Source organism: Tarenaya hassleriana, unplaced genomic scaffold (assembly GCF_000463585.1).
Source record: "Tarenaya hassleriana unplaced genomic scaffold, ASM46358v1 Cleome10, whole genome shotgun sequence".
NCBI lineage: Eukaryota > Viridiplantae > Streptophyta > Magnoliopsida > Brassicales > Cleomaceae > Tarenaya > Tarenaya hassleriana.
The window spans coordinates 1,075,956-1,090,223 of record NW_010960188.1 but is presented as its reverse complement, the minus strand read 5'-3'; the positions used below and the strand labels follow the sequence as shown (position 1 = coordinate 1,090,223).

Sequence of the window (14,268 nt, the reverse complement as noted above, 5' to 3'; positions counted from 1 at the left end):
CCCCCCCCCCCCCCAATCTTCAGAAGCCCTTTTGAAAGCAAAGAGCCCGTTGCTGTCAACTCCCAGTTCCTCGTGGACAGGTAAAAAGTTCTGTCCTGAAATCGTCATCTTCACTCCGACCCCAGTATTAGTCTCGGGCTCGACCCAAAACACCCGGTTACCAAAAAAAAAATAATCATTCTTTTACACTTTTGTTTTTTATTAACTGAAGGGTGTGGAATTTGTAGTGTATAGAGGAAGTAGAAGAAGTAGGAACCAAAATCATGAAACATTGTTGTCTCTGTTGTAATGTGTCATCATGTGTCTGTATAATGGCTCAAATAATAAATACCGAGGTTAAAAAAACAGGGTTTTGAATTATAAATTAAATTAAAAGCTCTCCTTTTTTTCTTCTTCTTAATTATGCAAATGTCCTTGTATGCGCACACACTTGTACGTCGTACCCATCGAGCATGTCATGTTACCCTCACGACAACCAAAAATGCATCATTAATGTAAGACAGATTTACTGCCCATTGTTCTTTTGATTTGTTTTGTATGATGATATAGTTGTTGTTATTAAATTAAATTCCATACTTTTTATGCCATTGAATTTACGGTAATCTATTCTTACAATATCGTTGTTTAGGTAAAGTAGCATTAATATAATAGTATATGGAATTTAGGTTATTCATATATATATGTATATACACACACAATCTCTGCGGCTCAACATTCTTGAACCAGCCTGGAATTTCTCTCGCCCAACTCGACAAAGTAAAAGACAGCCATAAAGATGTATTTTTCAATACCAAAATAATTCAATAATTGGCTCCATAAATATACATTCACACACACACACACACATGTATATATGTATAGAGAGAGAATAAGGACATGGAATATTTTTCCCTAACCTTTTTAGTCGAGCTTCTACTAGAGTGAAAATCAAAAAGACATGCTTTTAAATCTTATGTTATATTATATATATACATATATATATATATACACACAATCTTTTTCCGGAAACCTATGTAGAAGTATGACATAAAATATTAGAATATAGTGTAAACCCAAAATTATATAGGAAAATGACAAGTCGCAGAGGTTGTGGATTCGATTTTTTTGTCGACTATTTTGCAGGATCGGAAGGTTGATTGTCCGAGATATCGTTCGACCTAAAGGGTTATGAGACGGTTCTATCCATATAAAAAAAAACAAGCAAACCATATTTGGCTAAAGTACTACCGATACTTTGAAATTGTGAAAGAGGATGATCCACGGCCAAATTGTTTGACTCTTCATATATATTTATATATATTTTGTTTTTCTTCTTTTTGTAACTTGACCTTGATTTGCGCCACCTTAGAAAATACGTATTTTTTTCATTTAAACGCACCGTATTGAAAATATATCTAAACCTACAGTTTCATGAATACCACGCTTTGGAGAACTTGTCTCAAACTATATATACACACATTTATATGCATATATATATTATTGGATCATTAATTCAGACAATGTTCCCTTTTTTTTTTTTAACGAAAACTAGTAATAAAGTGTCAAAAGCACTTTCTACAAGATAATAGAAAAATATTCTATAATCAGATAAAAGGGGTGGAGAGTGGCCCACCGATCTCCACACGCATGCGAGTCCTTAATTTGCAAGGAACAATGTTCTATTGTCAAAACTAGCACAAATAATTTTTTGTATTTAACTAAAACTAGCATCATATTATTTATATCGATTTCTCAATTTAAGAATCAATGCATGTCCTTAATTAGTTAATAATATATATATATATATATATATATATAAGATTTAATTACAAAATAATAGAATGCTAGTTTTGATGAATTACTGGATATACATGACCAAGTTGTCATGCATGAGAGAATGGTAAATTTGAGTAAACAATATCTCCGTTATATCTTCACAATTTTTTTTTTATAATTTGTAAATTTATCGGATATTTAACCCAATTGCATTTTCTAGAGAATCAAATATAGATTCGAATCTAAGTTGAGAATGAGTTTTATGAGTTGTACAACCCAATATTGGATATATTTTTATAATATTGTGATAATAATAACAAAAAATGGAATAAATATTAGATATTTTACTAGTTACTATACAAACAACCAAAGAATGTATTCATTTAGATTAAAGACAAGTCGTGTCCCTATGGTTTGGGCTGACTATTGAGATATCGTTACAAAATTTACAAGGGCCACTGACATTTTGATGCAGCGATGATGGTCATGTTTCGAAACATCGTTTTCTAACGAATAAAACAGATTTATTTCGTAATTAAAAATGTCGAAGTTATTTGGTTGTGGTCGGTCGGCCAATTATCAAATAGAAAAATGTTTTTTTATGGACCCCCGACTCATGAGAAGAAAAAAAATGTTAGAAGATTTTTTTGATAAATTTGTCGGAATAACTTTTTTTTTGGATAATCGGATATATTGAATCGATATTCATACTAATTATGGAATTGGAAGCAAGATATGTAATTAAAATTACGTTTATTTCTCTAATTTGAAATTTGAATTTGGAAGGATACAAATGTTTTTATACTTTTTTTTTTACCGATTAAATTAACTACTTGAAATATTGTAGTTGGCATCTTTTATTTTATGGGTATAGAGATGAACGCTTTATAGGGCAATAAATTGACCCAATGATCATAACCTCCCTACACAATACGAGTATGGTAGATACATGCGATGTGTATATATATACGTGTGCCTATTTATATAATTATATTACGTAAAAGTATTATAACAAATAAAGAAAAATATCATACAAATTGACAGGTCGGTCCATCAGAGTAATAATGAGGCATCACGTTCATCCTCCCTCCCGATTCAGGAGTACAGCGTACGGACAAAATATACGTGAAACGGATAACGGAATTACTCCTAACGCCGTTACCTCTGCATGTGAGAAAAAAAAATGGAAGATTGCGCGGAAAAAAAAAACACGCAACATGCGTGCGAGGGCCCGTTCCCATCATCCCACAACCAATCAATTTCCGCCACGTCATCTTTACCGCTATATTTTAACAGATTCTTCCTTGGCTTTGTTTATGTACAGCGGTGCTTTTTTCATGACATCATGTATTTTATTGTTTTGAGAAAAAAAATTTAAAAAAACAATCTTAAACAAATTTAATTACATTATAGTAGGAAAGACACAATATTACTGACGAAACTGGCAAGTATAACATTTTATATTTTTTTAGTAAATTTGAATATTTATAAAACTTAACCTTTTCAGTTGCAAATCCTAATGTAGTATATACGTGTATATATATGTATATAAAATCTTTTTACATGTAAAAAGATCTCTCATCTCATTGCTGTAAAGCTGGCGATGATTATAGTTACTGCTGTTAATTTCATCGTTTCAATTAATGGGGAAACTATATAAGTTAAATTGTGATTCTATGCTGTCTATATAAGAAACATATAAGATAATTTTCGTCTAATCCCAAAAAATAATAAATAAATTATAAAACTCTATGTTTACTGGAGAAATTTGGTTTTTTTAAAACTTGGAACATTCTCTCTCATCTCTCTCTCTCTCTCTCAAGCACACACCAGTGCCCTCTCTCTCTCTCTCTCTGCGTCTTCTCCATTTCCAGATTCTAGGGTTTCGAGTACAATCCCTAAATCTCCGTCTCAGTGTCTCTCTTCCTCTTTTTTCTGAGCTATGCATCCGTAGGGTTTCTCTGTATCTTCTTCAATTCCTCAATTTTTTGGGACATTTTTGGGCTAAATGAGTCTCTTTGTCAGTCTCGTCACCTCTCTCTGCTTTCTCTCTGTACTCCTCGGCGGCGCTGGCGCCGTCACAGAGTCGGAGCTCCGATCTCTGCTCGAGTTCCGGAAAGGGATCCGAGATGATTCTTCGAATCCACCCATTTCATGGCCCGTCACGAACGGCCTCTCCGACCCGAAAACCTGCCCTGACGCTTGGCCTGGGATCTCTTGTGACCCGGAAATTGGCTCCATCGTCGCCATCAATCTCGACCGCCGTGGCCTCTCCGGAGAGCTCAAGTTCAGTACCCTTCTCGGCCTCACCTCACTCCGTAACCTCTCTCTCTCCGGCAACAACTTCTCCGGTCGGGTCGTCCCCGCATTGGGTGCGATATCGTCGCTTCAGCACTTAGATCTGTCGGATAATAGCTTCTATGGTCCCATCCCCAGTCGGATCACGGATCTGTGGGGTCTGAATTATCTCAACTTGTCCGCCAATAGGTTTCAGGGCGGTTTTCCCAGCGGGCTCCGGAACCTTCAGCAGCTGAGATTTCTGGATTTGCACGGAAATGAGCTTTGGGGTGATGTCGGGGAGATTTTCACTGAGTCAAAGAACGTTGAGTTCGTTGACTTGAGCTGCAATCGCTTCCATGGCGGTTTGTCTTTACCTCTGGATAACATTTCGAGCATCTCGAACACACTCCATCACCTGAATTTGAGCCACAACACCTTGAACGGCGGGTTTTTCACCCCAGATTCCATTGGCTTGTTCAAGAATCTCGAGCTTTTGGACCTGGAAAATAACCAGATCAACGGCAAGTTGCCGCCTTTCGGGTCATTGCCGAGTCTGAAATTGTTGAAACTTGGTCGTAACCAGTTGTTTGGTTCGATACCGGAAGAACTGTTGCAGGGCTTGATTCCGTTGCGGGAGCTGGATCTCAGTCGAAATGGTTTTACAGGTGATTCGAAATCTTCCCTTTTAGCGTAATTTTTTTTCCTGCTACTGCTCAATCATTCTGGAAAATGAAGCTCCTTTGCCGCTTTTTGCTCGATTCTTTTCAGGAAAACGATAGGATGATATTTTTGGGCTAATCCCTCTCGTCTAGGAAAATATTTTTGGGATATCCCTACTGCATACGCGTTCTTTACTAAGTACTGCAACTACGTATTTGATTTTTCCTTGAGAAAAAGACAGCACTTGCCCAGTCGCTGAGATATTGCTCCTTCCGCATTTCTACAATGTTACTTGTGGAGAATTAGGGAAATTCTGGGAAAAGGTCTGTCCTTTGGGCTGGATTACTTGGACTAGGCAATTTCTACTAATACGAATGCTCGTTGGGTTTGATTGCTAGTGATGTTAAGAATATCGAAGTTGGTTCTAGAAATAGTGTGAACTTTTCAAGATAATAGACCGAGAAAACGTCTATGGATGTATTTCCTTGATGCATCATTTGCGGGTTAGGACTAAACATCTGTATGTTGCTGTCGTATGCAGGATCAATTCTTGAAATCAACTCCACAACTTTATCCGTGTTGAATCTTTCCTTGAATGGCCTGTCCGGGGATCTGCCATCCGCTTTGAAAAGATGCTTGGTGATAGATCTGAGTGGGAATATGTTCTCTGGGGATATATCTGTTATACAGAAGTGGGAAGCCACTCCAGAGTTTCTTGATCTGAGTTCAAACAACTTGTCGGGGAGCTTGCCAGATTTCGTTTCTGCATTTTCGAGATTAAGTGTATTGAACATCAGAAATAACTCCTTAGATGGCGCTTTGCCTTCTCTGTGGGATAATTCGGGGCTTTCCCAGTTGTCTGTGGTTGATCTGAGCTCAAATCAATTCAGCGGGTCGATTCCAGCTAGCTTCTTCAGCTTTGGGGCCTTGAGGAGTTTGAATCTTTCTTTGAACAATTTAACAGGGCAAATTCCTCTTCGGAATTCGCATGCTAGTGAACTTTTGGCTCTGCCTTTCTATTCTCAAATGGAGCTTCTTGATCTCTCTACTAATTCTCTGATGGGTGTTTTGCCTGGAGATATAAGTGCAATGGAAAGACTCGCAGTTCTGAAGCTTGCGAACAATAAGCTATCCGGAGAACTGCCTAGCGACCTAAACAAGCTTACAGGCCTGAAAGACCTTGATTTGTCGAACAATAGTTTTAAGGGTCATCTTCCTGATAAGCTCCCCCCTGGCATGGCAGGCTTTAATGTGTCATATAATGACCTGTCGGGCATGGTTCCCGAAAACCTGAGGCATTTTCCGCACTCTTCGTTTTATCCCGGAAATTCCAAGTTAAATCTCCCAGGTGGAACGACATCTCCAGGATCTACTCCCGAGCAGTTGTCTTTTCGTGGGAGGCATCACACAAAGAGTAGCATAAGAATAGCAATTATCGTTGCTTCAGTTGGGACTGCTCTTATGATTCTATTTGTCTTGTTTGCCTATCACCGTACCCAGCTCAAGGAGTTCCAAGGGAGGAGTGGATTTACAGACCAACCACCCGGTAGAGATGTCAAGGTCGGGCGTTCTTCTCGCCCTTCCTTCCTCAACTTCAACTCAAACGTCCAGCATCCCTCTTCATCTCTGAGTTTCTCAAATGACCATTTGCTCACCTCAAATTCAAGGTCATTATCCGGGCAAACAGAATTTGCAGCTGAAATATCAGAGCAGGGTTTACCCGTGGGTAACACAGCGACTTCAGCAACCACAAACCCTAATCTCCTTGATGATTATCCTGCAGTATCTGGAAGGAGATCTTCCCCAGGAGGCTCCCCACTGTCCTCACCCCGTTTTAGCGAACAGCCCGTGATGTTGGATGTGTACTCACCAGATCGATTGGCCGGAGAACTTTTCTTCTTAGATGCTTCACTGAAATTCACAGCAGAAGAATTATCCCGGGCTCCAGCTGAAGTTCTGGGCAGAAGCAGCCATGGAACATTATACAAAGCTACACTGGATAATGGGTACATGCTGACAGTGAAATGGTTGAGGATTGGACTTGTGAAGCATAAGAAAGATTTCGCAAAGGAAGCAAAGAAATTTGGTTCCTTGAGGCATCCAAATATCGTTCCATTGCGGGCATACTATTGGGGCCCCCGAGAACAAGAAAGGCTTCTCCTTTCAGATTACACAAGGGGAGATAGCTTGGCTCTGCATTTATATGGTGAGAACTCTTCCATGAGTGGTCAATTCTTGCTTGCCTTAATCTTTCCTGATCTGTTGAATTGCTTTCAATTGATTACTTATGCAATCCTCACAAGCTTTGAGTCTATTGAAATGTTCTGAAATCTTCTCTTCATCTTTCTCTGAATATATATGTTTGATTGCAGAGACTACCCCAAGGAGGTATTCCCCATTGTCCTTCAGCCAAAGACTAAAGGTTGCAGTTGATGTAGCCAGCTGTCTTTTGTACCTTCATGATAGATCAATGCCGCATGGAAACCTAAAGCCGACGAACATAATCCTCACAAGCAGCCCTGACTATACCGTCCGGTTAACCGACTACTGTCTCCACCGCCTAATGACTCCAGCTGGAATAGCGGAACAGATACTGAACATGGGTGCGCTTGGTTACTGTGCTCCTGAACTTGTCTCGGCAGCTAAGCCAAACCCGACACTGAAAGCCGATGTCTACACCTTTGGAGTGATCCTGATGGAGCTTCTGACCAGAAGGAGTGCGGGTGATATAATCTCGGGTCAGTCAGGAGCCGTCGATCTGCCTGACTGGGTGCGTTTGTGTGATCAAGAAGGCCGGAGAATGGATTGCATTGACAGAGATATAGCCGTAGGGGAAGAAATATCAAAGGCGATGGAGGACATGTTAGCTGTGTCTCTGAGGTGCATTGGACCTGTAAATGAAAGGCCTAACATCAGACAAGTTCTTGATGATCTGAGCTCAATCTCTGTTTGAGATTCGGATTCTTCCCCTTTCCGAGCCGAAGATCCTTTCTTTTCTTTCTTTTTTCTTTATTCTTCTTCTCCGCTCATTGAGTTTTTTTCTTCTTCGTCTGAAAATTCTCTTCTAGATGATCTGATTGATCTCGGGTGTTCATTAGATTCTCGATTATTTTGCAATGTTTGTAAAGTAGAATCTGATTTGATTCCATTGACTATCTGACAGAACACAACAGAAAGGTTTCAAGTTTGGTTGACGTTGATGTTCTTCATCCTCTTACAGTAACCAGGTTTCCTCCTCTCTCCTTGGAAATCTTGTGTCTATTTTAGAGATCAGACGTTGGGAATTCTACCGTTTTCTTATGGTATGGAACGTCGTGAAACCACATGCATGTACGAATCTTTTCATTTCTACTGTCACCCAAATCATATATAAACATATTTTTTTTTTATAAATGTTACAAACACAACCATCACCCGAAAAAAGAATCGGTCTATAAGGCTACCAACTTCATCATTTCTTCTTGAGCTCTTCATGGTATTGTCTATATATATATATATAACCCTGTATTGTGTCTACTACGCGGGTTCTCTCTGCCGAGTGGCCCAGCTCGAGCTCAACGCTCGAAGCCGTTGGAAATACTCTCCCAGCGCCATTAACCCTCTCGCCGCCTGTCTCGTCGTCAAGATCCTGTACATTTGCTGCAACGTCTCGTGTCTCAGATGGTCAGCCTGTCCCACACCCATCATCGTCATCATGTCAAAACAGGAACACGCATCATCTCTGTCTGGTTTTAACGCGGGAAAAATCACTTGCCTGATTCACGAAGCTGACCAGAGCCTCCAGCCTCTCCATTGCTGACGTCATCTGCGGTACATAACTTCCTTCCCCGAGCTGCCCAGCAGCTACGCTTTCCGCCAACGTCTGCTGAAGCTTTTCCATTCCCTGTGACAGAGCGTCTTCTGCCTGCTGGCATGACTGCCTCAGGTTGCATACATCTAGAAGCTGTTGTTCTGTAAGAACATCCAAATGAGGTAACAGAACCTGCAAAAAAGATCATATTTCTGTAATAAACCAACAACTGTTACTGTTTTCAGCTCCAACACAATTCGTATTTTAGAGATTTATACCTTGAGAAGCTCGGAGGGTCGAAATCCTCCTATCCACAAGAAAAACCTTTCCGCCGAAGTCTTCCACATTCCCGACATGACGTAGAAGACATCTGCTTTTGCAGCGGCTGACTTCATGCGGAAGAGTTCGAAGTAATGTTTCATGACATTGTCCACCAGCATCCGCAGCTCTATATCACTTGCATGGCCATGCAAAAGCGCCCTCAGTTCACATATCTGCCTGTTCTGTTCTTCCACCCAATGCCCATATTCCATCTCAAACGCACCTATGCCTGCAAGGATTGAAGAGTCTCCGAGCGTTAAACCAAAAATTTGAAAACTTTTTTCAGACAAGTATATAGAAAGTGGAATTCCCGACACGAACCCGGGTTCATGCTTCCTGAGAAACTTAGAGAGCTAGCAGCATCTACTCCCCCACCTATGGAGAAACCCTGCAACTTAAAGTTTTCTTTTATCACGAATTGCTACATCGTCAAGATAATTTGAAATGGGAAAAGAAAAAGGGTCTGATGATTTTGGCTTACCTGTTGTCTGGCTCGATCGAGCTCTTGCTCTAATTGTATCAACTTCAACCGGCTTGTTTCCAGCTGCTGAACATACGCCTGCAAGATCAAATTCCTGAGCTGAGCATACGAACCGAACAACGTAAATCATTTTCTCCATAGCTGAAACAGATCATACTTTCTTGCGCAAACGGCTTTTCCTAGCCGCCTCACGGTTCTGTGCAAGACGTCTCTGAATCTGTAAAGATACAAACAAACCACATGCTTCAATCGACACGGCCAAGATCAAGTAAGAGTAAGAGATGTTGCTAAAATGTTCATGCTTTTACCTTATCTGTATGTCTGGACGTGGAAGCTTCTTGATCGAACCTGTGAGGAGTTCCTGCTGTCCCATGGGAAGTATCTTCTGACTGGAAAACAAAAGTAGGGTTAGTGTCTGAAAACCGGAACAGGTCTCATCAAAGGAAGGAGAAGGTACCATGTTATCTAATTTTGGATCGGGAGGTACAATGATAGGGCAAGGCGTGTTCAGAGTTCCATTGCCCTTGAAGTTTTCTCCCCACATACCAATCTGGTGGAGAGGTTCGTATATACCGACCCTTCTCGGCGGTACAAAATGTGTCGAGGTTGTATTCATCTTTCCCTCAGCTGGCACTAAGACAAGAAACTTTGTCAGCTTTCAAACTAAGATCGTGGATGTCGTTAAAAAAGGCATCGGTATTACCAGAAAATCGAACCAGACATATCATAAAGACAAGTGCAGGCAAGATAGAAGGAAGTTCTGTCATTACAGAGTCAACAAGAGCTGTAATGAAAGCCAAAAAACTTGCAAGACATCAGTTCTAACATTCCAGAACTAATGGGAACTGTGTTCTTCCTTCAAACCCGACTTAGATTTCAGACAAAATTGATCTGCTAACCAGAAAGCCCTGTTCTTATTTTGTGATTGGAAGGTGCTAATAGATAAGATCACTGAATTTATTTGCTCCTATATTGCATTCCCGGGAACAGACCCAATCTTCCAAGGTCATGTCACTTGTTGGATCTCTCACTGTTTCTCCTTTTTGCACTAATGGTGGACCTACTTAAAACACTTCCGAAAGAGCAAATTCTTCTTCTTCTTCATCAGTGCCTACCACTGATATTAGATTCTTGCACAACTAAGAAATGGAATCAAAGATCATAATCCAAGAACGCAAGCATTAGCGTATCTTGCAGAAGTCAGAAATCGGCATGCAAAAATGGAAAATCAGAAGTTTAACATCGAAACATTCGATCTGAAAATATCTGGGTTTTCAGAAAAAGTTTAGCTTTAGCTTCTTGAGGATGATTCCCGGGAACATCTGAACCAGTTCTGACTTCAACTTCAATCAAAGACAATAACCTAAGTACGCAAACCAGGAAAGAGAAAAGAAGCAAGCCCAGTTATACCCAGAATCTAACGATCGATCGACAAACCCCCATAAACGAAATTTGACCAACAAAAGATCTTTCTTGGAGCCAAGAAAATAATCAAGAATCAGGGAAACGAGAAAGTTTCAGGCTTTATGTGAAACAAGGTTCGAAATTTTTCACTCAAACAGAGATTTGGAGTCATAAAACATGATTCCCAGAAAATTTTATTTCCATTTTCTCCTACTTCCAGGCAGACAAAAAAACCCAGAGACATAAACCAGCAAGAACAGAGATCCGAAGCCGAACCTTCTTCGGGTCTCTCGCGACAAAGCGGCTTCAAAAAGACGAACTTTTCGCGCGAAAACCATAAAGAGCAACAAAAAAATCGTCAGCGACAAAGTGAGAGGTGAAACCTATAAATCCGCAGTTCAAATTGGGCCGACAGCGAAAGGGGTACAATTTCTTCCTTCTGTCTGAAAACTGCAGGTTTCATCATCCTGAAGAAGGAGAAGAAGATGAATCATGTAAGAACACGACAACTTAAAGGAGACCTTGTATGAGTTCTTTAAAATTTCTGTCCTATTAAAAATAATTATATATTTTTTTAAATTTCCCATATTATAATTAAATCTCTTTTTTTTTATGTGGGTTCTCTTCTCGGTGATTTTTGTCTTTAAGCTACAGCGAGTCAAAACTAATTATTATCATTTTTAATATCCATAATATTTTCCTCTTTGATTAATTAAATTAAATTTATTTTTATTTGTTTTTCTTATATTCGTCGTGTCTCCACTATCTCGCTGATGTGCGCACCAGGTAGACCCGGTTCTTATCCTGCGCCCCTCTTCTTTAACCTGCGCGACCGTGATTTAACGGCGAGGTTAACGGTCTTTCCTCGCCGGTAACTGAAACTCACTTGACGGCGGAGGTAACGTAATACGCGCGGGTGAGGAGCGTGTAACGATAGTTGCAAGATTCTCGCGGGGAGCAGTGGCGGTTAAGATAAGGATACGACGCGTGCAGAACACTCGCTGTATGGCGCGTGTAGATTCTGGAGGCCGTGATTCTGCTTGCGTCTCAAGTGACATTGTAACGGCTATTTGGATAATCAGATAAAATATCGAACGAGAATTTATTCAAGTAATCTGTTGGCCAACTAATAATCATATGTTAAATTCGATTCCGCTCGGTATTTTATAATATGCTGATGTATTGGCTGACCGACCAACGTGTAGAACTTTGAATGTTTCAATTCACCAAGCAACCTATATTTATTATTATGTACAATTAGATTTGTCATCCGTATAGGAATTAGGTTATATATATATATATAATATATATATCATAATTATATACTATAAACAATAGTTTCCTTCGTTTACAATGTATTTCATTACTTCTTAGAGATATTAGTCATAATGATACATGAATACAATATCATATTCTGCCGACTCATGAGATTCATTTTAACAAAAAAATTAATTCTTTAACCAAAAAAAACTCATGAGATTCATATATTCCTATAGTAATTAAAACCATATGAGTAGTAATATATATATATGTGTGTGTGTGTGTGTGTGTAAACAGTAGTATTATAGTTAGGTGAAGGAATCAACATAATATTACAACCTTTGATTATAACAGATTGGCCCTTCAAATACCATAGGAGACAATGCATGTCCCCAACACCTCCAACTTGCCCCTTTGATTATTTAATAAACTTGTAACTCCAATTAATTCCGTATAATTAAAATCACTATTAATGACGCGTCTTCATCTTCTTTTTTTTTCATTAAGTATTTGAAAAATAAAATATGGTTCGGGCGTTTTCTGTAGCATATATAGATGTATACATGCTACAGATTCTATATAAAAATCCTGTTCATATATTTATTAAACTGACAGTGCTTTGCCAGGCAGATTCGATTAGGAAAATTTATAACGATCTAAGCATATAGTGAATATATATATATATATATATATATATATATAACTCCCCTATAATTCCATCTCATTTTAATCGACTATTTTGTTATCCAAAACTGAAAAATGTATTACAATTTTAGCCGTACAAAAACAACATAGATACATGTATATATATTTCATCGGTGTTTTAATTTTTAAGTCTCTACAATATCGTTTCCTATACATGGTTTTTGATTTATTTATTTATTTATTTTGGGGATTAATCGAGCGTGGATATTACATTTTAAAAAAATTTGAAGTATGACGTGGCTACGTTCTCTCAAGATGTCCGAGTTTAGTTAAGCAAGCATTCCCTTTAATTCCTGGTCAATTTGACTACAAGTTACGAGGTACAAGCGTAGATTCATGATGATGATTGATGAAATGATAAAAGACGGTATTAAAATTATTTTTCAGAATGATAATTTATGTTATATTAGACTATCAGTTTAATTTTTAATTTGGAAATATGTAGAATATGCATTTATATAATCTGTAATCAATAGTTCATACGTCGATAGACCAACATGATGTTATTATTCAACCCGAGGGGTAATTGGGTACGTTGACGTCATATATATGCATGTCTGCACGTATACGGACATACATGTCTGAACCCTCGTTTGTTTGTGTGTGAGTGTGCACACACACGTATATTGATTGTGTCATGCTCTGTTTTTTTTTCTCTCCATGGGGTCAAGTTCTTTTTTTTTGTGAAATTCCATGTGTTCGTGTATGCATATATATATATATATATATATATATAGGAGGATACATCAGTTCCATAATTTAGATAGAGTTAAGTCGAAGATTATGAAATAAAAAAGGAATGCAAAATCTAATATTGGATTGTCGAGTAGGAGACATGATAAGTTTTAACAAATCTATGGTTATGTTTACGTTCATAATTCTTATAATAATTGTTTTTTTTTGTGTTAAATTCTTATAATAATGGTTGAAGTTCCGTGCTAATAAAATGATGCATGTGTAAAGTTACGCAACGCATACCATTGTTCCAATTTGGGGATTGGTCGGTCCATCCATTATTGATTAGTGATTTTCCCACATTCATATTTCTTACATCCACATGTTATTAAATTTTATTGGAATAATGGAAGAGAGAAAGAAATAAAAAGAGACGTCACGCATAAACTCTATTATATGCTTCGGCCTATTTGTGGAATTATTCTCGAGTGCTATCCAAAAGTAGTTTGCCACTAAGAGTGGGCTACCTTCTCCCTTGTCGTCACCCTTTAATTTAATTCTATTAATGTTTTTGGATAAAGTCTAATGATTCAATTTCACTTTGATGCGAATAATTAACGCTCATGGTTACATCACCCCAATTTTATACCCGTTTTATTTGATTGAAATATCGGAAAATAAATATGTGGTATCTTTTCTATCAATTTTGCAATAAAATTCTAATATTTTTATTCAATAAAACAACTGTCAGTCGCATATGATATAACTAATTAAAAGAGAATGAAATTGCAAATAATTGATAATGGAAGCGTTACTTAGAACCTATGTTTACAACGTTTATATTCCGTATATGTAGGCTATTTTTAAATTATTTCGTTTTGCTATTTAATTCGATGTTTAAAGATGAAAGATTTAATATGTTATGCGGGGGGGGGGG

The 14,268-nt window shown here is 38.3% G+C and overlaps 2 protein-coding genes across 8 annotated transcripts; one reads left to right on the top strand and one right to left on the bottom strand.

Annotated features, from left to right (window-relative positions):
• Positions 1–3,568: 3,568 nt before the first annotated feature.
• LOC104799205 (probable inactive receptor kinase At5g10020) lies at positions 3,569–7,904 on the top strand. Its single transcript, XM_010521610.1, has 3 exons — positions 3,569–4,700; positions 5,237–6,901; positions 7,068–7,904. The coding sequence occupies exons 1-3, from the start codon at positions 3,764–3,766 to the stop codon at positions 7,646–7,648; spliced, it is 3,183 nt and encodes a 1,060-aa protein (XP_010519912.1). The 5' UTR covers positions 3,569–3,763; the 3' UTR covers positions 7,649–7,904.
• Positions 7,905–8,013: 109 nt separating this feature from the next.
• LOC104799164 (transcription factor TGA1-like) lies at positions 8,014–11,220 on the bottom strand. Of its 7 annotated transcripts, none has more exons than XM_010521565.2 (9): positions 9,991–10,271; positions 9,775–9,920; positions 9,596–9,676; positions 9,445–9,504; positions 9,288–9,365; positions 9,128–9,194; positions 8,764–9,035; positions 8,450–8,677; positions 8,014–8,364 (listed from the first exon to the last, which is right to left on the bottom strand). In XM_010521565.2, the coding sequence occupies exons 1-9, from the start codon at positions 10,052–10,054 to the stop codon at positions 8,212–8,214; spliced, it is 1,149 nt and encodes a 382-aa protein (XP_010519867.1). In that variant the 5' UTR covers positions 10,055–10,271; the 3' UTR covers positions 8,014–8,211. The 7 variants fall into 7 exon arrangements, with proteins under 7 accessions (XP_010519867.1, XP_010519883.1, XP_010519890.1 ...); XM_010521581.1 differs by lacking the exon at positions 9,991–10,271 and adding an exon at positions 10,968–11,220 and having other exon boundaries at positions 8,059–8,364; positions 9,745–9,920; XM_010521588.1 differs by lacking the exon at positions 9,991–10,271 and adding an exon at positions 10,968–11,220 and having other exon boundaries at positions 8,059–8,364; positions 9,745–9,914.
• Between the last annotated feature and the right edge of the window lie 3,048 nt (positions 11,221–14,268).

Bases quoted from the DNA above. Each gene is read 5' to 3' on its own strand.
- LOC104799205 (XM_010521610.1), top strand. From the start codon at position 3,764: ATGAGTCTCTTTGTCAGTCTCGTCACCTCTCTCTGCTTTCTCTCTGTA. The intron at 4,701-5,236 runs GTGATTCGAAAT...TGTCGTATGCAG, and splicing joins CAGTCGAAATGGTTTTACAG to GATCAATTCTTGAAATCAAC. The intron at 6,902-7,067 runs GTGAGAACTCTT...GTTTGATTGCAG, and splicing joins CTTGGCTCTGCATTTATATG to AGACTACCCCAAGGAGGTAT.
- LOC104799164 (XM_010521551.2), bottom strand. From the start codon at position 10,054: ATGACAGAACTTCCTTCTATCTTGCCTGCACTTGTCTTTATGATATGT. The intron at 9,036-9,127 runs GTTCGTGTCGGG...CAATCCTTGCAG, and splicing joins CTCAGGAAGCATGAACCCGG to GCATAGGTGCGTTTGAGATG. The intron at 8,365-8,449 runs GCAAGTGATTTT...GGTGTGGGACAG, and splicing joins TGGTCAGCTTCGTGAATCAG to GCTGACCATCTGAGACACGA.